Below are 22,555 nucleotides of genomic sequence, written 5' to 3' on the forward strand. Positions count from 1 at the left end.
TTCTGAGGGGCTTCGACACCAGGACCTCCCGCCCAGCAGGTGGCGCTCAGATCCTTCTCTCTTGAAACAGGTTTTCCAGGTGAGTATGAACCAAGAGAAGCATAGGCAGTGAAGGAGGAGAGAGACAGGAACCGAAGGAGACAACCGAGAGGTGAGCACATGATGGTGGCCTCAAGTGTTGGAGTACACACAGAAAGTAGGACTGCGAAGAGAATCAACAATCCTCTTGGGTTCAGGCAGAGCCAGAAGCAAGTCAGAGCAAGTCCAAATCCAGCAGAATCCCTAAAAGGTAAAACAGGACTGGAGACTTGGATCTGTAGAGGAGAGGCACTCATTATGGAGTAAAGTTGAAGGGAACAGGGGAAGGACCACACAGGAAGTAGTAAAGATTTAAAAATAAAATTATCTGAGCAGGAAGAATCCTGACAACACCCTTAAAGACATTGGACAGGTCTAGAGAGAGTTCAGTACAGTCTTACTTTTGATCAACTGGTAACTATGTTGATCCTGGAAGATGGATCCTATCCCTGTTCCCTTCCTTAGGTTCCTTCCATTTTTTGTGAGTTTGTACTTAATTTTAATTTTTTTAAATTATTTTAAATTTCATGATAGTACCAGCACTTGAGCAGCATCAGCCATGATTCTGTCCTTTATTGTTACCTATCAAACTAATCCATTCACAAATGTATTTTGTATTAAGACTTAAATAGCTGCATGGAAGATAATCATATCATCATTTTAGCTGTGTCACTTTCTTCGTTATGAGAAACAAAAGTGACCACATCAGCTATTTGTAAAGTGTTGCAGTAGGCTGTTGTCTGTAATGTATTTCTCTAATGTGGAGAACATTACTGATCAGGAAACAGAAGGAGAGGAGTTACTGAACCTTATGCATGAAACAGATTTTTACTGGAAACAGTCGTGTCACTCGGTACATTTTTTTGTACCCATCCAGTGCTTTTCAATCACTTATTGTTGTTTGGAGTGTTCTTTTGTCTTCATAGTGCAATGATAGCCAGGAACACTGATTTATTGGGACATCCTATTAATACTGAATTAGAATAATCCAGTCTGGAAGTAACAACTACATGGACTAATTTTTCAGCATCACTTTGGAACAGGATGCTCCTAATTTTACTAATATCAGGTGGGAAAAGGCAGTTTTAGATATTTCTTTTATGTATGAAGTAAAGGAAACATCCTGGTCAAAAATAACTCGGAGATTCCTCACAGTTTTACTTGAGGACAATTATGTCATATAGGGTAAGACAGTGATTAGGCATCATGTCTCTAGGACCAAACAAAATAAACTCTGTTTTGTCTATTATTATTAAGGATTAGAAAATTAGACAATTCGAGGACATTCAGGCTTTTATGTCTTTTAGACCACATTTTTTTTTCTTCTGGTTTCATAGATAAGTATCATCTGCATAGCAATGGAAATTAATAGAGTGTTTCTTAATAATGTTGCCTAAGGGGGACATATAGAGAGTGAAAAGAATCGGTCCAGGCACAGAACCCTGTGGAACTCCATAACTAACTTTTGTGTGCATGGAAGACTCATCATTAACGTGTACAAACTGGAATCTATCTGATAGATATGATTTAAACCAGCCTAGTGCTGTTCCTTTAACCCCAATGACATGTTCCAGTCTGTGTAATAAAATGTTGTGGTAATACAAAAATAAATACATATATATATATATATATATATATATATATATATATATATATATATATATATATATATATATATATATATATAAGAATTTTACAAGAATTTTAGAGATAAGGGCAGATTGAATATTGTCTATAATTTACTAAAACACTCCAAGTACGAGTAAGGTCTGTCAAATGAATCTAAAGCTGTTGTACATACGAGACCATCCATGCCGTTTGCATGGAGGATCTGACCAATTTTTTTTTTAATAGTTCTGATTTTATTTGTAAAGAAATTAATGAAATCATTGCTACTAAGAGTTGAGGGGATACTAGGCTCAACAGAATGACTCTTTGTCAGCCTGGCTACATTGCTGAAAAGAAACCTGGGGTTGTTTTTATGTGCTTCTATTAATGATGGATGCTCAGTAGATGCTACTGTGGGGTTTTGGTGTCTTGTGGAAGGACACCTTGACATATAGGCAGGATGAACCAGGAATCGAACCAGTAACCCTGGGCTTTAGAGACAGCTGCTCTACCGACTGAACTGACTGCAGATGAACAACTACTGTAGTGAAAATTCTTCTTATGTGAAGTAAAGTTTAGTTCAGTAAATTTAAATTTTATAAAAAATCGTCAGATAAAAGAGGGTTTTGGGGGAAAAACTATTAAATTATCAACTTTAACACCATATGTCAGAATAAGATCAAGGGTGATTCTTTGCACTTTTCTGCACAGTTTTCTACTCTCTTGTTCTTGCATCTCATGAAACATAAGCACTTCTTTAATAGCACTTTGCTTTGATGTTTTTCTCCTTGACTTCGATTTTTTGCCTTGTTCCTCACATGTAATTCGTTTTAGATAAAAGCATCTGACAAATGACTAAATCTAAATGTAAAACAGTGAACCAGTGGATGCTAATAGTAAATTAAATGCAGTGTTCAAGCAGTTATCATCAACATCTACATGGATATTAAAGTCACCCACTATGATAAATGAAACATTTCACTACTCATTGAGTAGCTTCTTCAGTCTGAGGATAGTTGGTTAGAGACACTAATTCATCTTCCAGGTAGGTTTCACTCCACCATTGGCCTGAATAGGCTCGTTAGGTGAAACTATAGAAGGGGAGGATGTGAAGGATGTAATAGTCACACCTATTCCAACCCCTTTTATCACCTAAAATGGCTCGTTAAGTGTGTCCAACCTGACCCTGGTCCTGGTCTTTCTGGGGATAGATAAAAGGGCAGCATGATAAATAGGAGACATGTCGTGTATAAGGCCTCCACCTCTGTTGAGTGAGGGGGTGTTTATATGGCAAAGCCCCCCCCCCTAAAACCACTTGTCCTCTCTGTCCAATATTTGAACCTCACTGTCCTTGAACAAGTGTCCTTTGTCCTTAAGATGAAGGTCCACAGCTGATCCAGGTCCTGAGGTGTTACTCCTCCAGTGTAGCGGCTGTTTGATCTACAGCTCAGAACATTTAGGTTTATGATGATTAATACAGTTCTGATTCTTTATTTTGTCAAGCTGAGTTTGATTTAATGCCACAGACCAAGATCACAATGCTGTGTAACTGTAGACCCGTCATCACTGCATTCAGACTATCAGTTGGTGTTGAAGTTGTGGCTGATCAGAGTTTCAAATCCCTCCAAAGTTTTATATATTTTATTTGTTCTTAATGTGTGAAACAACATGTGAGGAGAAAGAACTAAAGTTTGGACCTGGAAACAGCAGTTTTATAACTGAAGTGATTCTTCCCTGAAACAGATTCACAACCAAGCATTAAAGATGACAGTTGAATTTGTTATTATTTTATGTTATTATATTTTTATTTTAGACATTAATATTTCTGAGGGTCCAAGAATAAAAAATATGTAAATCCCACAAGATCCCACTCTGGACTTTAAACATGCCCGGATTGTTTTGGCAGCGTACAGAATCCACATGATGGAAACTTTGGTACTCACAGGGACAGATAAATGGAAAAACACACTCTGTCTCCCACGATGGGGGGATGGGGGTGAGAGGGAGGGGGTGTGGGGTGGGGGAGGAGTTAGTCCCTCTGGATAAAAGTCTCCTCAGAGACGGGAGCACAGGACACATCAACTACAAAACCAACAGATCAGAACCCAGAACCTGACCCTAAGTGGAACCATCTGACCCGGAACCATTTGTCTGCTGATCTGTGAGTTTCATCATGTTCATCTTTCACATTCAGAACAAAGTTCATATGCTTCTGAGTCAGATTCTTAAATACACAGACGGACAGACAGACAGACAGACAAACACACACACACACACAGACAGACAGGCAGACAGACACAGAGACTCGTCATGGACAGGTGAGTAGAATGTCAACATATATCTGATGATTACCACAAATGCCTTTTTGTTGTTCTGATGGAACCAGTGTACAGAACGAAGCTGTAAATTATCAGTAAAACTCTGTGGTGGTGCCAGCTACACCAGCTGCTGTTCTCTTTGAACTGTTTTATATTTATTCACACAGGGTCAATCTGTCCTATTAGAACCTGTTGAACTTTCAGGGACACGCTCCTGTCTGCAGTGGATCAAGATTCTTCAGTCAACTGTCACCGTTATACTGTGCAAGGAAACTTAAAAACACAAAGATTCTGAATGAGGTTCTGCAGCCTCTTTTCCTCTGATGTTTAAGTGGATGTATGGAGTTTTATTCTGTAGGGACATGAGAGGTGATAGTTTCCTCAGGAGGGTGAATTCACACTGAATCAGATCAACATGTTTCATGTTTTTTGGATTCATGTTCAGATTCTGAATGCCTGATCTGATTACTGAATGTCAGCAGTGGAAGAACTACTAAAGGTTTCTGTAAAACTTTGCATTCTTTATGTGGGAAACAGTTTGTTGGAGAATTTAAACACGTGTGACCTGTTAATTGACCCTAACCCTGAACAATACAGATGTGACAGATGGAGCAGAGGTCAGAAGTCAGGCTGGGTGTGGACTTTAAATCTTCTGATCTTTTTAATTAAAGGGTAGCAGTTAGTGGTTAGCCGGACACCCAGATGTGGTCCTTCAGCAGCAGCTGGATCAGCACTGACCTGTAATTACATACAGATTGCAGGGTGTGTGGTCCTGGATGTCTGTATTTGTGAGGACCCTCTGATCCTTCAAAGCTTCAGTCCTGATGATTAATGCATGCGTGTATTTCTCTGTGTGTGTTTCTGTGACCAGTTTCAGTTTTTAACATGTCTGGCCCTCACTCCTTCAAGGGGCTGTTGGCGTTCAGTTGGTTTGGGTCTCAGGCTGGAATCAGGTTTAGGGTTAGAGTTGCTGACGTGCATTTAATTGTGATGTTTAAGCTTTTTAGGGTTAAGACAATAAGTGCATTCATCACTATAAAAAGACCGGTGTGTTGTGTTTCTCATCAACAGCAGGTACATGGAAAATCAGGGGCTACTGGATCTGGATCTGGATTTGGAGTGATAGCTGAGTAAACTGAAACATGTTAGTTGAATTGTAATCACTGAAAGCAGCTGTGTTGAAGTGTTCAAGTTGTTTAAGGTCTAGCAGAGTGAGTGTGGACACAGTTATAGAAGAACAAGTGAAAGCAGGTTAAAGACGGTGAATGTTAAGCTCAGATCCAACATTTGTGGTAAATAAACCACAGGGACAAATTTACACAGTGTCTCTTCCTGTCGCAGCTCAGTTTGTTTTACAGCAAGAAAAACAGGATCAGGAGAGAAAAGACACTGGGGTGGAGGGGTGGGGGTGTTGTGAAACAGAGGTTACCTCAGTTCAAGTTGAGCAGTGTTTATATGGATGAACGGTCAGCTACAAAAACACAGGAGGGACAAAAATCCTCAGATTGTCTCATCACGGCATCAGTCCACTGCTGCAGCTTCCTGTTTACAGCAGAGACACTTTGTCTTTGTGTCATCAGCTGGACACGGTGACAGTCAGACCTCAGAACCAAGAGCACCGAGCGCTTAAAACTCAGGTCAGGTTTTTATTTATGAGCAAACAACCAGTGTCCAAGGAGACGGACAGCAAGCCTGCGAGTCAATGCTCAGGGTAAATTATGGATCAGGCTCAGACCTGTGATACAGGAAGTCTGGTAGGAAGAGTCTCAACTCAGATGATATGGGTAAAATAAGGTATTTATTTCTTATAAGGGTAGAGAACACAGAACCATGGAATCGATCAAAGTACAAAAAAACGTTACAACTTCTATTAACAGGTTTTCTGTGTGTGAAGTTGAACATACAGACATCAACAAACTCAGGATGCTGGCTCTGTGCAGACCTGGCCCTCTGGTTCTCCCTGAACGGCCCGTATTAAGTCATGGAAAATTAAGTCAGTGTAAATTTATTAGAGTAATATGTGAAATTGCAGCAGAAAAGCACTTTTCTTATTTCGAGGGAGCTGCTTTCTCGTAAGATATTTGAAGATGTTGTTGTTGCTTTGGTCTTTAACATGTCACCTTCAAAAAGAGAAAGATTGACCCACCAACTATTAACGTAGTGATGTCAGCGGTGTTTAAGGAGACGAAACATGCAGAGAAGTAGAAAAATGTGACCGGAACGGGTGTCTGAATCTTTGCTGTTAGACTGCTAAAGCAGAAAAGATTTTCACTAAAGCTCAGACATCGAGGGATGCAGCAGTCGAGGCCAGCTTCGAAAACATTCTCCGACAGGGACTTTGTCCGAGAATGTCTAGTGGACTCATAAATAAGGATCACGATGAGGAGTGATTTGTTCTCAGAAGTAAATGCATTCAAGGATGAACTGGGACTGAAATTGGAGTGAATATAGTGACAGGTTTCCAAACTGCTGTCAGATGGCTGAGCCTGGGCAAGGTGGTAAAAAGACTGGGGGATCTGAGTGCAGAGATACATGAATTTGTAGTTGTGTAATTTGTGTTGGAGACAGGCATGGACATCACAGGGTTTTCACATGCAGACTGGATGGCAGACCTGGCTTTTGCTGTCGATGTTACTGAACTAATGACTGAACTAAATACCAAGCTGCAAAGCGAGGGCCTTATTGTACAGGAAATGTACAGTCTGGTGAAGGCTTTCATGACAAAGTTGACGTTTCTCTCAAACCAGTTGGAGGGCAACATTCTTGCCCACACTGAAGAAGGTCACACCATCAGCTGATCACCTCCCCAGGTACTCATCCATGTTGGGGACACTACTACATGGTGAATTTTACAGTCAATGATGCCCAGCTTGAACTCATTGATCTGCAGTCTCAATCTACTGGCAGAGAACTTTAAGTCAGTATCACAGCTAGATTTCTATTCTCTCAAAGAGGAGAGCCTCCCAAACTTAAGGAGGTTCTCTTTGGATCCATCTACATATATGAACAAACATTCTCAGTGACGAAGTTCAACAAATCTATCTATATACAGATTCTCTCTGTGATGATCACTTGTGTGCTGTCCTTCACATATCCACCTCAAGCCCCAAACAGGCTCAATTTCTCTCACTGAACAAATACAAAATAAATGAGGTGAAGCAAACAAAGCTCGGTTTTAATGTGATGCTGGTCTTTAAAATACTTGATAATGCTGGTTAGCACATTTTTCAAACTGTTTTTGTAAATGTTAAATTAAGTAGTGGCGTTGTACGACTGAACCTAGACTGAACAGAACCAGAATCACTGAATTGACTTCTTCTTTGTTTCAGACAGACATCTTCTGGTTCAGAATGACTTCCTGTTTATTGTTCCTGCTGTTCCTCTTTCTGTTGATGTCCTCCATCATGGCCATCTTAGAACCTGCTGGCTGCAAAATCCGCATCACTGACAAAGGACTGGATATGTGTAAGTATATGGATATGTGTTTAAAATGAAAAATTACTATAAATAATATAAATAAAACACAATCTATTGGATCATTTGGCAGGAGGTTTATCAAGGTGGTCCAGAAATCCTCCAGAAAACAGAACATGGTCATGATTATGTTTTGCAACAAAAATGTTCCCTTTGTATGAGCACAGCCTGATGCAGTCCAATCCACTGGTTTCCAGTAGACAAACCAGTACGCCTGTCTGGGAGGTGCTTACTCTCATTCTGTTACTTTACGCTGAGCTGTAAACTCCTCCCTCTCACCAGAGTTTTCAGTCTGATGGAACTGACTGAGACACAAGAGCTGACTGCATGTCAGACTGGCAACATTAAAACACAACCACAGTGAGATAAGTTTTTAGGTTCTTTGTTTTCAGATCCATCATCTGGGTCGTGGATCTGCAGTTCTCAGTGAGCATACATACAGTGAAAATACAGAAGCAGATGTTTGTATTTATTGCTGTGCAGACAGTGATAACTGTGTGTCCTAATTATTATGTGGAGTTTTTGGACAAATATAAATATAGTTTAAATAAATAGAAAAACCTCCAGTCCGACTGACAACTGATCCGGCTGTGCAAGCAGCAGGTGACAGTTCAGAGAAAAGGAGGCCTCGTCTCCAATAGCCCATTTCATATGTGTAACGTTTTCTTAGCAAGTTTTCCAGGAATGGACCCAAAGAGGCGCAGACACCACAAGTTAGGTTTTTGAAATGTATTAAAATCCAAGAGCAGTGAATTGCAGAGGGACTGGAGCTATGTTGGATACCAGAGGGGGGGAGTGGCCCAAAGGTAGACAGGCTAGGTAAGTTAAGGACACACAGCAGAGCAGGTAAGTGAGATCCAGGACTGGACATGTCTTGGAGCAGTTGTACCGCCATGTCTGAAGACATCTGCTGGAGAGGTGGCAGATGAGTATGGTGACTGGAATTAGGGTGATGAAGTGGGGCATGAGGTGAAGGGTGAGTATCTCTATCACACCACACAGTCCAAAATCCTTGTCCTTTGTCCAAATCAAAATCCGGATCTACTAAGCAACAATCCGAGCACTTACAGAAGGAGGTTTGGGCAGACGTCCAGAAAGTTGCTGTGAACAGGCAAACAGACAAAAGGTAATAAATAGAAACTGGAATTTCACATCAGGATGATCAGTGCGGTGAACCAAGACAGAATGGGCTGCACGTATGGGATTGTCTAGGGAAAAGAGGTAAGTAAGGGAAACCTGGATGAAATTAGTAATTAGCTCCTCTGCTGTGGAACAGACACCCTCTCTATATTTAAGACTAGACCTAAAACCTCCCTTTTTTTATTATAAAGCTTATATTTAGAGATGGATCAGGTGACTCCATCTCTAAATAGACCATCTCTTAGTTGTGCTGCTATAGGTTAGTCTGCTGGGGGAACTCTACTGATACACTGAGCTCTTCTTCTCTCTCCTTTCTCCTATATCTATTCAAATTCTACCATTTCGTGTCATTAACTTTGTGTCTTCTTTCTCCTGTAGTTGTGTCTCTGTCTCCCTCTCTCTGTTCTCCTCTGCAGGTATCCTCCTCCTTGGAGCTGTATATCTCTAGAGTCCAGTTACTGGTCCTACCAACCTGTCCAGTGTTTCTACTGCTTGTTGTTGTTTCTTGTTGCCTGCTGTTCTTTTCTCTCTACTCTTTCCACTCACCCCAACCGGTCGAGGCAGATGGCCGCCCACCCTGAGCCCCGGTTCTGCTGGAGGTTTCTTCCTCTAAAGAGAGTTTTTCTTCTCCACTGTCTCCTGGTGCTGCTCAGTGGGGTTGTTGGGTTTTCTATATAATTCTGTATACAGTTCTATTTTGTAAAGTGCCCTGAGATGACGTCTACTGTAATTTGTCTCTTTATAAATAAACTGAACTGAAGTGAACTGAATTGAATTAGGGGAGTAGGATCTGCTCATTGACTGCATAGATAAGCAACCCCACCAAGCTTTCTCTAACAAGGTTACAGGTAAAGCTGTTCCAGCTCTGTTAGTTGGTCGTTACTGGTCCTCCCACCACCTGTTTATATCCAAAGTCAGGCTCAGCAGTTCTCCTTGATGTCTCAGCTCTACTTTATCTTCCCAGGATGTTTGCCAAATCTTCCTTTTAGCAACACCTGGGTTTTTGATTCAGTAACCACAGAGTCTGCAGTCTTTCTGACCTACTGAAGAACTAGCTCAGGAAGTCAGAAAGTACTATCAGTAGTAGTAGTAGTAGTAGTAGTTCTAACATTCTGTGTTCTGCATTCACAGTGAAGTTTGAGACTCAGAAGTTTGTTGAAGAGGAGCTCAGTAACATCACCATGCCAGAGATGAAGGGCAAAGAAGGACGCTTCCAATACACCATCACTGAGTATAAATATTACATACTGTATATTTAAAGTAATACTTTAATTCTGAATACTCAACATGTGTACAAATACTGTCTGTCACGCTCTGATCTGTTCTCAGTGTGAAGATAACAGAACTGAATCTGACTCACGCTGACCTGCAGTTCATCCCTGATGTTGGTTTGTTGTTTGATGTTCAGAATTCGTCGATCTCACTGAGTTTCAACCGACAGATCCTCTACTGGTTCTTGTATGTTATCCTACAGATTTAACTCTAACAGCAAAGTTGGTGGTGATGCTGGGTCATTGATGAAGAGTTATTTTTCATCTCCCAGTTACGACACAGGAAACATTAACGCATCAGCTGAAGATGTGAACATCAACACGGCTCTGAACCTGATCAGAGACGATGAAGGACGACTGAAGATCAATAACATCAGCTGTGATGCCAAAATCAACAAAATGAAGGCAAAGTTCAGCGGAACGCTTGGGTATAACACACTGACGTTAATCTTTTTTTTTTCTTTTAATATGAGCGATCATATAAAAACCTAATGAATCAATAATCATTGATTAATTAAAAATAATTGTTCTCCACACTGTCATGTGACCATAGTGTCAATTAGGAAACATCTGTGTTTCTTTCAGGAGAGTTTATGACTTCCTGGGTCGTTTTTTGACAACAGGCATGCGCTTCCTCCTCAACCAACAGGTCAGTTACCTGTCTCTCTGTCTCACCTGTCTTTCTCCAATAAAGCTCCTTTTACACAGAAATGCTGTCATAATAAGATGCCAAGATGTTGTCCCCCCTCTTTAAGAAGCCCTGTTTTTTACTGCACTTTAAAACTTTATTTCTTCTTCTGGGGTACCCACGATAAATTTGGGGCACTCACTTTTCCTCTTCTCTTTTGTACAATTTTCCTCAGGGAGAGGTGGGTGTCATTTTCTTCATTTTCGACTGCTTTATGTACATAAAGCAGTATGCATGCATGTATGTATGTACATAAAGCAGTCACAACAACACCATAAGGGATGGCCAACTATAACTTCTGTTGTGATTTGGCGTTATACAGATAAAATTGAATTGAATTGAATTTAAATGGTGTCAGAAGTGAGACTAAGCCATTTAGAGGATGCTAATACGGAGCGAAGCATAGGGGAATTGGAGCGTGTAGTCCTGGAGACCAGCATGCTGCTGGATTGCAGGAGGTTGGAGGTCCCCTGACTTTGCCTCCGCACCCCACCCATTGTGCTGCTCTCCTGGCTGTGAGAAAATTGAACAACTCCCCTTCGCACGAACTCCCCATACAGACTGCTGGCTGAGTTCTGGATTCTTGGATGCCCATCAAGCTGCCATAATACAGCATGATAACTCCTCTGGAGCTCTACCTTGCCCAGGCTGATTTAGCTGCCTACCACGGTGAAGGAGCAGCGAGGACACAACAACTCACCTGGCCCTTCTCCTGGAGGGACCTGCCCTTCAAGTGCTCAGCGGCAAGAGCTTTGACCTGTAACTGCTGCACCTTACCGACACTTTTGGTCCGCAACGGGCCTCAGCCAAGCAGAGCCAAGAGCAACAGGTCAGCCATCACTAGTGAGACTGAGAGCCTTGGAGCCTTCACTGCTGGCATTGAGCTCATGCTATGCCTGGCATGGCTACCTCACCTTCCTGGTCCCAGCACAAGAAGAACTGAGCTTCATGACTTACTGGGGGTCTCACACCAGAGCAACTTTGGCAACACATCCACCTGTCTACACCCCGATCGCTGGACAAGGCACTGAGGGAAGGAGAGTGAGCAGAGTAGGTGCTGTGAACTGGGTCGACGAGAGACTGATCACTGCCCTGGCACCCACTAGCCCAGGCAGCTGACTATAAGCTTGATGAGGTGTAGCCAGAGGAGGGGGCCAGCTGGGCTAAGCCAACCATGGCCTCCTGGTGGCGACTGAGGGATGACTGCTGTTACCACTGCAAGGGAGCTGGAGACTGCCCAGCTCTGAGTGCCTGGGCCAGGGCCAATGACCTCACCTCGACCCCAGACAACTCGCCAGACAGACTGCCTCACAGTGGGATGCTGTCGACCTGCCATGGGTGGCGGCCCTGCAGTGCATTGGTGGATGGAGGGTCCACCATCAAACATCATGCTGGTCCACCTGCTACTATGGTGGAGAGTGCTACCAGGGACAGCCTACCACTTGAAAGAAACGTTTGCCTGTGGTGGTGGGGACCCACTGAATGTGCCACAAGTTTTGGCTTGCAGAAATTAGGGATAACTGCATTGTTAGTTTGTACTTGTTGGCCCACTGGGGGGGACGTGTTGACGTTGCTGGGATCTGCCTTTTGGGTGGAGCACCAACGACGAGATCCAGAGATGACAGAGGAAAAACTGGGCAGAGGTTGCCACACCCCAACAGCCACTTCAAGATCCTTGCTGTCCAGCTCTGGGTTCCAGCTGCCCCTCTCCAGCCGCAGAGACACAGAGGGAGTCACACAGCCACACAGTGTTGGCTTTTCTTGTTAACGCTAGCAGCTCGACACACTCTGGGCCACGTGGTGTACGGGGCACAAGTGTTCTCTGGTTAGCCTATATTTTGGCAATTTGTGCTGTGTGGGCAAATTATTTACCTTGAGGTGTTTCCTTTATTACTTTTGAATGCCAGGAATAAACAGAGATATACTCTGTGAACCCAGTGTCACTGTATTGACTACAATACAATGCTGAAACCCACCGGTTACAGTGGCACTCCAGCTTTAGCAGTGTGATGTTCCATTACTGGTGAATGGCCCGTCATGTGCATGTGCTAGATTTGCTATCAGAACACAGTTGATTCACGTAGAGTGCAACATGATCATAAACTGTTATGGTCACAGGTTCCGTTCCTTGCAGCAACATGTACGTGGTGAGAAGGTGGAGGAGAAACGCTACATGGTAAGACTGAGATTAATCGCAATATACTGCCCATCCAAAAAAAAGGCACAACCTAGATCTAACCAAGCTAATAGATAAGAGCCTCCCACTGGATAATTACTCCATGGATGATTATTTTTCAGCTGCCAACAGGTTATTCAACCCTAACTGATGCAGTGAGTAGCTTCTCATTTCTTAAACAACCATGCATGAAGACACATCCTGTGGTCCTGGAAAATATGTTAATCTGTTTCAGAAGGGTCAAATTAATAGCATGAATCTAGCAATGAAAACATCAGCAACAAGGAGACTGATGGAACTACTGTTAAGAACTGTCCAAACCATTATTAAAAAAACTGAAGGATAGTGGGAAACCATCATCTTCGAGGAAGAAATCTAGTTGGAAAATAATATTTTAAACTTTTAGTGAAACTAAATCACCACTATGTTTAATAATGAAAGTAAGAGCATTTCCACATGCACAGTGCAAAGGTAACTCAAAAAATTGGGACTTAACAGCTGTGTAGCCTTAAGAAAGCCACTTCTTAGTGAGGACAATTGGGGGGGAAAAAAGGCTTCAATTTGCTAGTGAGCATAAAGATTAGACTCTGAAGCAATGGAAGGTCATGTGGTCTGAGTTCAGATTTACCTTGTTCCTGAGTGATAGGCGCATCATGGTAAGAAGAGAGGCAGGTGAAGTGGTGAACCCATTATGCCTAGTGTCTACTGTACAAGCCTGTGGGGGCAGTGCTATGATACGAGGTTGTTGCAGTTTGTCAGGTCTAGGTTCAGCAGCGTTTTGTGTCCAAAGAGTGAGGTAAGCTGACTACCTGAATATACTGACAGGTTATTCCATCAATGGATTTTTTCTTCCCTGATGACACGGGCATATTCGAAGATGACAATGGAGTTGTTTCACACATGAATTGGACACAGTCCAGACCTCAACCCTACTGAGAATGAAAGCCCAAGGTGGCCCAAGAAAATATTATAGTGGTTGACTTTTTTTCTTTGACAGGCTTATGTCACCAAATAACTAATCACATTTGTATGCTTGTCTTCATCCAACTACTTGCACACCATAGCGGTGCTTTAATTCTACTCAGCTCCCTGGCATAGTGTTTTGAATGTAACTGTAATCATTAATATACAAGCAAAGTTTATGACAACTGTACTTGACTTAAAATCATGTCATTAAAACAGTTTCTCCTCCAGTGAAACAACCATAGTATCTGATCTCACAATAAAATGTCAAGTTTTACATCTCTTCTCCCTCAAAACCCAACGCCGCCTAAGCCCTTTTACACAGGCAGTGGAGCGAACCTCTGACACTACCTCTTGAGGTACAGTGAGGCAGTGTAAAAAGGGCTTTTACTGATCGGTCTGTCTTTCTCTCTGTCTCTCAGATTTGTCCGGCCCTGAACCATGCTGCTCTGGTCCACGTGAATTCAATGTTGGAGACAATCCCTGTGAGGTCGGAGGTTGATCAGTTTATTGGGATTGATTATTCTCTGATTGATGATCCGGTTGTGACATCCCGTAGCCTCGACATGCACTTCAGGGTCAGACTCAGATTCCATGATTACACCGTCAGCTGATGCTACCTGTGTTACTGTATTGTGAACTCAGACCATGTTGTGTCTGCAGGGGATGTTTTTTGCCCTTTCACATCAGAACCACACGTTGGTGAACTACGCTGTGGACCCTGTCATCAGAGAGTACGACAGGATGGTTTACCTAGCTCTGTCTGAGTTCTTCTTTGACAGCGGGATGTTTGCTTACTACACTGCAGGAATCTTCCAGATGGACATTGTCAACGAGAAGGTCACAATGCACACAGCTATCCAAAATTTTGTCATAGATTGTCATACAAATTAACACTTCAGAAGAACTAGCTATAAGTTAAAGTCACACAGGTTATTTCAAAACCATTTCTGAGTAACTGACTGGAAAAGCAGGATTATAAATAAGAGTGATTAAAAATGTGATGGTCACCTGTCAGTTGTTGTGTGTGACTGTGGCCACCTGAGACCAGAACTGTGAAACCATCTGGATAGTGATAAAAAAAAAAAACTGCACTGGAAACTTCAGGTGCAGAAGTGGGTGATAGATTGTTGTTGTTATTATCATTTCTTCTTTTGAGAGAGTCATTCAATCTTTAATATCAGAAGATTGAATGATAATGTTATTGACTCTATTACTCCACAGGGTTTATATGCCTCTTTTTCCAGCCAGTCAGTCAGAACTGATGAAGCCTTCTTGCTGGATGGTCTTTAAGAACTTAAACAAATCCAGTTGTTAATGAACAGTGGTTTGGGATAACCATGACCTGGATGACGGAGAATCTTCGCAGATATCACGCAGAGTAAAATGGGCTGGTTCATGTTAATTTCTCTGATGTCACATCTTAGGAAACCTCAGACTTACCCTGAATGCAGGTGTGGGGTGGACAGAGACAGGAGTGTATGAATGCACATTGAGTGAACAAAGCTTTTCTATGTGAACACGTCTTATCTTTATATTATTTAGTTGCAAACTGATTTCTTCTGTTCACTAAAAAAACAAGAGAACTGATCTTGTGTGTGCTGTCCTTCAGATGCCCAAAGATCTGGAAATGTTGTTAAGAACCACTTACTTTGGAGCCATCATGATGTTGGTGAGTAGAAAATTGGAGATATAGTACTACAGTAGAAGCCTCTCACATTTTCAGTAAAGGTCTCTTGACATATTCTTTGCTTCTTTTCTTCACTCTGAAATCTACTGATTTACCCAATTAAATTATAACATTTAGGTACAGTATGTGGGAGCAATCCAGTTTAAAATCTAGCATATGGGTCCAGTTTGAACAGTTCAGTGTTTTTAAATCAATCAATAAATAGAATAGAATAAAGTAAAAAGATAAAGTGAAAGGTTTTGTAAATACCAGGCAATTTACTGTGTTGCAGACTCAATGACAGAAGACATATAAAGGGTTAGGGTTAGGAGAGGTTTGAAAGGTTGGGTAGAAACAGCTTTATTATAGCCAGAGGTGATTGGTGGTAGTGGTTATCACTGTCGCGTCACAGCAAGAAGTATGTGAAGACATGTAGGTGTGAATGAATTTAAGAAAAAGCTGCTCAATGTCATGCTTGTTTACTGGGCAATGAACAAAAAAACAAAGCTAAAGAGAAAAATAAATAAATAGAAACAAATGCTGCATAGACAGTACAGTATTAATAGTGGTTTTTCTATTTTTGGATCTGTTGTTAACACAGTCCAAGAAGGGTCTCCATGGTTTGAGGAACACATCCTGAGATTCTGAATGTAACAGAGTTCAGTCAATTATTGCTCAAATGCCAATGGTTTAAACAATTTCCATTGTCTCACTGTCTCCCTATTATCTTTACTTCTACTTTTAAGGGTAGGTGGTAGCATATTGGATAGGTAATTAACTATAGGGACTATAATTTTTTTATGAAGCTAATCCTACCTAATACAGCTATATTAAAATAACAAGTTATTATTAGTTATTATTCGAACAGGGACACAGTTTACATCAACTGTATACAGAATTATATAGAAAACCCAACAACCCGACTTGAGCAGCACCAGGAGACAGTGGAGAGGAAAAACTCCCTTTAATGGAAATAACCTCCAGCAGAACCAGGCTCAGGGTGGGGGACCATCTGCCTTGATTGGTAAGGGTGAGTGGAAAGAATAGCAGGCAACAAAAAACAAGAAGAAGAAGAAGGAGGAAGTGAAGAGAGCTGCAATGAAGGCCTGTGATAATAAGGGGCTCTTATTGTCATCGTCATCATGTTGTTGAATGTTGCCCTTAGCAGAGGTTTAATGTCCTTCACATACTGTAATCATCACTGTAGTACTTTGTTGTGGGTTGTTCTTCGTGCTCTCCCCATGTGTTCTGTGTAGAACCCAGCTCTAGTGGATGCCCCACTTTCACTACAACTTGCTGTCAACTCCCCTCCAAAAACCTCCATCAAGACATCAGGAGCAACAGTTGTCATGACAGCCATCGTCAAGGTGATGGTTTTGCCTCCTGGTCAGCCTCCAGTCCAGCTCAGCAGCATGACTATGGTACATACACAGAACCACACAAAATCTTAGATTAGTTCAAACCACTTTAATAAACTGTCAAAAGTGTTATTTTCTGCTCCTGCAGGAAACAAAGTTTAACGCCAAAGTGTCCATGAAAGGAAAACGCCTGTCTGTTCACGCTGACCTCCGCAGGTACACACAGGGGGTGGGGAGACTGTGTGATAGTTGGTAGTAGTTTAGTGTAACTGTACTGAGGACACCTAAAGATGTGAAAAGAAACACATCAGAATTCACATGAAGACCCAAAGTCATTCAAGAATTCATTAAGTGGACTTTCACAAGGAGAATCCTATCTGACCCTGGTCACTGATGATGCGTGAGTGAAATCTGAGTCTTGTTCTCACTGGGTGTTCCAACTGGACTTGCACTTCACCTTCCATCCAGAGGGCTTTAACAGTTCTGACTGACTGTCTAGAAAAGCAGATTTAAAAGCCTTAATAGACTTGAAAGTCTTATGATACCTGGGTCTTGGATAGTGCAGTGCCTCAACATAGCACAGAAAACCCTCACATAAAGATCAGTATTGACTCGTTAGCTCTTGCCACCCTCTGGAACACAAACTGGGAGTAATCAGAACCCCACACCACAGGGCAGAGAGCATCTCTACTAGGATAGAGGGAAATGAGAAAGAACAGAAACACATTAAAGAGGCAATAAAAAAGTGTCTATCCTAACTGGGCTTTTGTCTGATTTAGAAAAACATAAAATTCAAATCAGTTCAGTTTATTTATATACACACAAACAAAATTGTTGGTACCCCTCTGTTAAAGAAAGAAAAACCCACAGAGGTCACCGAAATAACTTGGAACTGACAAAAGTAATAAGAAAAAAACAGGAGTAAAATTAATGGAGTCTAATAGTGAATGAAATGCAGAGTTGAGGCAATAATCATCAGCATCTACATGGATGTTAAAGTCACCCACTATAATGACTTTATCTGGACTAAGAACTAAATCAGTCTGAGAATTCAGTATCTAAAGTTCAATACAGTAAAGAACGTACAGGCACAACACAGAAGACCCAGCTCCTCAGGAGGGGACTCAGCAGTGCATCTGCATCTGAAAGACAAGGCCCACGCCATTGAAGACAGTAATGTTCACATTCTGGACAGGAAAGACAACTGGTTCAAACAGTTCAAACTGGTGAGGGAAACAGTTTAATGCAAGATGGAGTGACCATTGTTAAACAGAAGAGGTGAACTAAGGAAGCTTCCTGGATGAAATAAGTTGGAGAAGTTGAAGTTGGAACGCTTCTGACCTAAGGCCTAAGGATTGTTTCTTTGTGGTTTTGTTGGTTTTATCAGATGAGACTTCCAGTGAGATCTGAGGCAGTTTACAGCTAAGAGTGAAGCAGCAGGATGAGAGTTAGAGCCTCCCAGTATCAGATTCTGGTTCCCTATTGGAAATCATTGGCTCTTTTCCTTCACTGGGGAGGGATTCACAGCCTTAAATGAAGGAGATTATGGTCTGGTCGATCAGTGGGCGTGTGGGGGCGTGACAGCAATAAAATATAAATAGCTCAGACACTGTGGAGGAATGACAAGAACATGTTTACTGCAGTTCTACTGAGACATTTCTTTGTAGTATATTTGATACATTTCTCTTAAAATGCTTGAGTGGGAGATGTAACTTTGTTTCCAAGCAATAGAAGAGCCATACAGGTTTCTCTGGGAATAGATCTATATTTGATGCACATCTGTTTGCATTACATAGTTCAAAGTGATGGTGGTACTAGCTGCTTTTCTCGTAACTCAATCAACTGCAGCCTGCTTTACCACTTCCCAGATTTAGTTGCAGAAACTTTGTGGTGGTTTTGTGTTAGATCCCACAGTTACATCATTTTCCTGGTTAAAGCGTTTCCAGCAGCCTCCCTGTGGTTTCAGAATAAGCTACTGGAAGAACCCTTATACCCTCTGATGTTGTTGATGTGGTAAGTTTAGAAGGATCTATATTAGTCTTGGCCAGTCTAGTTTTGCCTCAAGTCTCCATTTGCCTATCAGACAAAGATGAACTATGGATCCCTCCTGTAGGACCCTGATCATCATGTTCTGTAAGACTCCTGGTTTGCCACCATCTATGTCACCCTCCAATCTTTTAGCTACAACAACAAATACTAAAAGACTCATCTCACCCTGGGCATTCTTTTTTTGATCTGCTTCCATTAGGCAGGAGATAGACAGAGGACAAATAGATTAAAAAAATGTTGCTGCCTTGAACGCTGCTAAAGCTGAAGTTAGCAATATGTCAAGCTGTTATATCTGCTCTACTGGGGGATTCAATATGGGAATCTGTGCAACAGTTACAGGATGACTAAGTGTATCTCAGATAAAAAGGATTTCATTCAACTTCATTGTACTGGTGCAATGACAATATTCTATTCTATTCTGTATTTTGGCAATAGTAAGACTGTGTTGGACTTTGCACGGCAGTAATGTGTTAAGCACTTAATTTAACTGTAAGGTTTGAGTAATAATGGGCCCAGAGACTCTCAGAGGCTGAAAAATACTCATTAGGCTGGAAAAGGTTAGAGAGAAATTTCCACAGAGTTTGGACTCCATCTGTCGACTGTCAGACAGAACATTTAACAGCACTGTTCCTCCTCAGGAGTGGTTTACTTACAAAGATCACACAAAGAGCAGGTGTGTAACAGTCCAGGAGGTCTCAGGGAACCTCAGGGTAATGTTTAGGAAACAAATGGTCTCTCTGAGAGTAGGTAATATCAGTGTTTGGGTCACCATCAGGAAAAAAACAGAAAAAAATGGAGTAGATGTCAGAGCTGCAGGAAGCTGCTACTCTCCAAAAAGAACATTACTGCCCCGACTACAGTTCATGGACTTGGAAGTTGAGTCATGGCAACTGGACTTCCTTCTTGTTAGGGATGTGGAGAAACCAGAAGCTGCTGGAAGAAAGTTCTGTGGATGGACCTGAGGGAAAGGAAAGCCAACCAACATCCCTGAGTTTGTTTTTCAAAACACACAATTGTTTTTGTCTCATTTGTCTAATTGTGTATCAATTCATGTATTTTCAGGACTGTATTAAAATAATAAGAATATTTTAAAGGTTTCACAAACAGAGACAGTTGGGACTATACAGCTTCCTGTTTCTGTGTTCCTCACATTGCTGTCCGACTAAAACTACTTTCGCCTTTCAGGTTTAAAATCTTCTCCAATCAGTCTGCTCTAGAGTCTCTGGCAGTAAGTATTGCTTCACTTTTACTATTAGTTACTACATTTATCACCAGTGAGTGTATTTACCTGATAATACTTGGAAGAAAGATGGAAGCAGTGATGGTTATTTCTGACTTCTCTCTGTTTGTCAGCTGATTCCTCTGCAGGCTCCTCTGAAGACGATGTTGCAGATATCGGTGGTTCCTTTAATTAACAGTAAGAACCTGATCCATGAGCCCACAGTGACACTGGCTGCTGTTCCAATGTTACCACAGTGACACTAGTAATTGTGTGTATGTGTGTTTTCAGATTGGACCAAACGAGGCGTTCGGATCCCTCTGGCAGATGGAATGGATTTTATTGAAGAGGTGGTTGAATATCATAATGTAAGTCTTAACAACTTTACAGATGATGCTGTATTTTTTTACCCACCTCCATCCCTCCACCCTCTGTCCCTGCTCACAGCTGCCCTCTGGTATTGACAGCTGCTGTGTTGATCTGTGCAGGGTTTCATTGTCATCGGAGCGAATCTTCACTTCAGCAAAGGACTGAGAGAAATGATTGCAGGGAGCAATGAGACAAACACCAACAACATCTAAAGAATATAAACCTGGAATATATATGTATATATTTACACATAATGTAAATGTATACAACAAACACAAAGAACAAGATGTGACCATACACAAGTGTTTACATACAATAAACTCTGACACTGTGTGATTATACACTCAGTGATAACTCTATTAGGAACACTGCACTAACACTGGATCATGTTACATTTGCTTCACAGGGTGTCTGCTCCATGTTGAAATGCCATAATTTCTGCAGATTTGTCAGCTCAACTAATGCTGAGAGTGTTCAGCATGAGTGTGTTGTACTTGATTCTGGTAACTCGGGGTGGGGGGTGGGGGGGTACTTTAACTATGTCACAAGGTGAATTATGTGTTATGTGAAGAAAAACACTCCCCATACCATTGTCCCACCAGCAGAAATCTAGATAACTGACAAAAGGTAGGCTAGGCCATGGACTCATACTTACAATGCCAAATTCTGACGTGACCATCTGTGAGATGCAGATAAATAAGATAGAGAGATACAAATGATAACACTTCACATTACAGCCTGTGAAGTATTAGTTAATTAAACTGAATTTACAGGGTACTTTTTTTGTAACAATGGGATACCTGCTCTGTGTGTACAAATACACTGCCTGTCCAAAAAAAAGTCACCACCCGGATCTAACTAAGCGAATAGATAAGAGCCTTCCATTGGATAATGCATAGATGATTATTTTTCAGCTGGCAACAAGTTATTTAAATCTAACTGATGCATTGCACAGAGTCCAGACCTTAACCCCACTGAGAATCTTTGGGTTGTGCTGGAGAAGACTTTGTGCAGCGTCCGACTCTCCATCATCAAAACAAGATCTTAGTGAAAAATTAATCCAACTCTGGACGGAAATAAATGTTATACATTTTAGGCACGTATTCTATCCACACCACGTAATATTTCAGTACATACCCATTAATTAAAATGTACCTACACTTTAAGTTGCTCCAAAATCCCAAATTGTTTCTTAGCACGTAACAAATGCATATCATGTAATATTAGAATAGATACTTACAGTATAGCTATTTTTTTTTCTTGTTCCCAGGTTGTTACTCCCTTATTTCATCTTGTTACTGTATACATACATATGTGTATTTGTACAGGTACATCATAGTTACAAAACATTTTTGCTGTAAATTTGGTTTTATTGCATGTTATGTTGTGTGCTGTAAGATAAAGCATTACTGAAATAATTCACACTCTGATTGGTTGGTTGGAAATGCAGATGAGCAGCTGTTCGTGATATAGTGCTCCTGTCTGCAAAAATATGATACTGCATCAGACAAGACAAAATCTTTTATTTTTTAATCAATCATATGCGTGGATCCATTTTAGTGTGCCAATCCTATGTCTATGCATCTTTCTCATCTTTTGCACAGTTCCAATTTTGCAAAACCACAACTGCAAAGCTTGGGACCAGACCAGTCCATGATAACTTTAGATTATGATTACGATAACTTTACACATCAGCAACAATGTGAATTCTACCTGGTAGTGTCAATGTTGTCAATGCATCGACCAGAGTCAGTGTGGGCTCTCTGACAGGTCTGCAGCTATACAGCCTCAATAATGTACAGGACTCCCAGACCAGAAACCCGAGCTCAAGTCCAGAGCTCTGTGCCAGGTTGGGTTCTGGCAAGAAAAGCACTGGTTAGGGTTCTGGCAGACAGATTGTGTTTTGGGTTTAATTTTATTACAGATACTGTGTGAAGTTTGCCTAGTCCACAGTCTTTTCCTGACCTCAGCCCAGTGCTGTGGGAGTCTGAACCTAACTATAAAATCTGAATAGTTTTTTCTTTAATAGTTAATAGTGCTGGAGTCACAAAATCAGATGTTGAACTGCAAAATTTGATATTTATGAGAAAAGCAAAACTGGATGTTAGAGATTGGATACTTTGGTGGACAAACATAAAATACAAATATGTTGCCTGTGTCTTTTTAATTGATAAT

General features: G+C 41.3%; 1 protein-coding gene across 6 annotated transcripts; it reads left to right on the plus strand.

The window, feature by feature from the left end:
* Positions 1–98: 98 nt before the first annotated feature.
* Positions 99–21,802, plus strand: pltp (phospholipid transfer protein). 6 transcript variants are annotated; one of them, XM_026349785.1, is made up of 15 exons: positions 99–289; positions 7,334–7,469; positions 9,750–9,849; positions 9,948–10,076; positions 10,162–10,317; positions 10,475–10,538; positions 14,139–14,294; positions 14,380–14,556; positions 15,329–15,388; positions 16,642–16,806; positions 16,892–16,959; positions 19,978–20,020; positions 20,146–20,209; positions 20,303–20,379; positions 20,500–21,802. In XM_026349785.1, the coding sequence occupies exons 2-15, from the start codon at positions 7,355–7,357 to the stop codon at positions 20,590–20,592; spliced, it is 1,467 nt and encodes a 488-aa protein (XP_026205570.1). In that variant the 5' UTR covers positions 99–289; positions 7,334–7,354; the 3' UTR covers positions 20,593–21,802. The 6 variants fall into 6 exon arrangements, with proteins under 6 accessions (XP_026205570.1, XP_026205567.1, XP_026205571.1 ...); XM_026349782.1 differs by lacking the exon at positions 99–289 and adding an exon at positions 3,715–5,798; XM_026349786.1 differs by lacking the exon at positions 99–289 and adding an exon at positions 3,715–4,004.
* The last annotated feature ends 753 nt before the right edge of the window (positions 21,803–22,555 follow it).

This window comes from Anabas testudineus, chromosome 5 (assembly GCF_900324465.2).
Source record: "Anabas testudineus chromosome 5, fAnaTes1.2, whole genome shotgun sequence".
NCBI classification, from domain to species: domain Eukaryota; kingdom Metazoa; phylum Chordata; class Actinopteri; order Anabantiformes; family Anabantidae; genus Anabas; species Anabas testudineus.

What these genes read in the sequence shown, in the direction of transcription:
- pltp (XM_026349785.1), top strand. Translation starts at nt 7,355, where the DNA reads ATGACTTCCTGTTTATTGTTCCTGCTGTTCCTCTTTCTGTTGATGTCC. An exon ending in TGACAAAGGACTGGATATGT is followed by an intron (nt 7,470 to 9,749) that starts GTAAGTATATGG and finishes CTGCATTCACAG; the next exon opens with TGAAGTTTGAGACTCAGAAG. An exon ending in CTGCTCTAGAGTCTCTGGCA is followed by an intron (nt 20,021 to 20,145) that starts GTAAGTATTGCT and finishes TCTGTTTGTCAG; the next exon opens with CTGATTCCTCTGCAGGCTCC.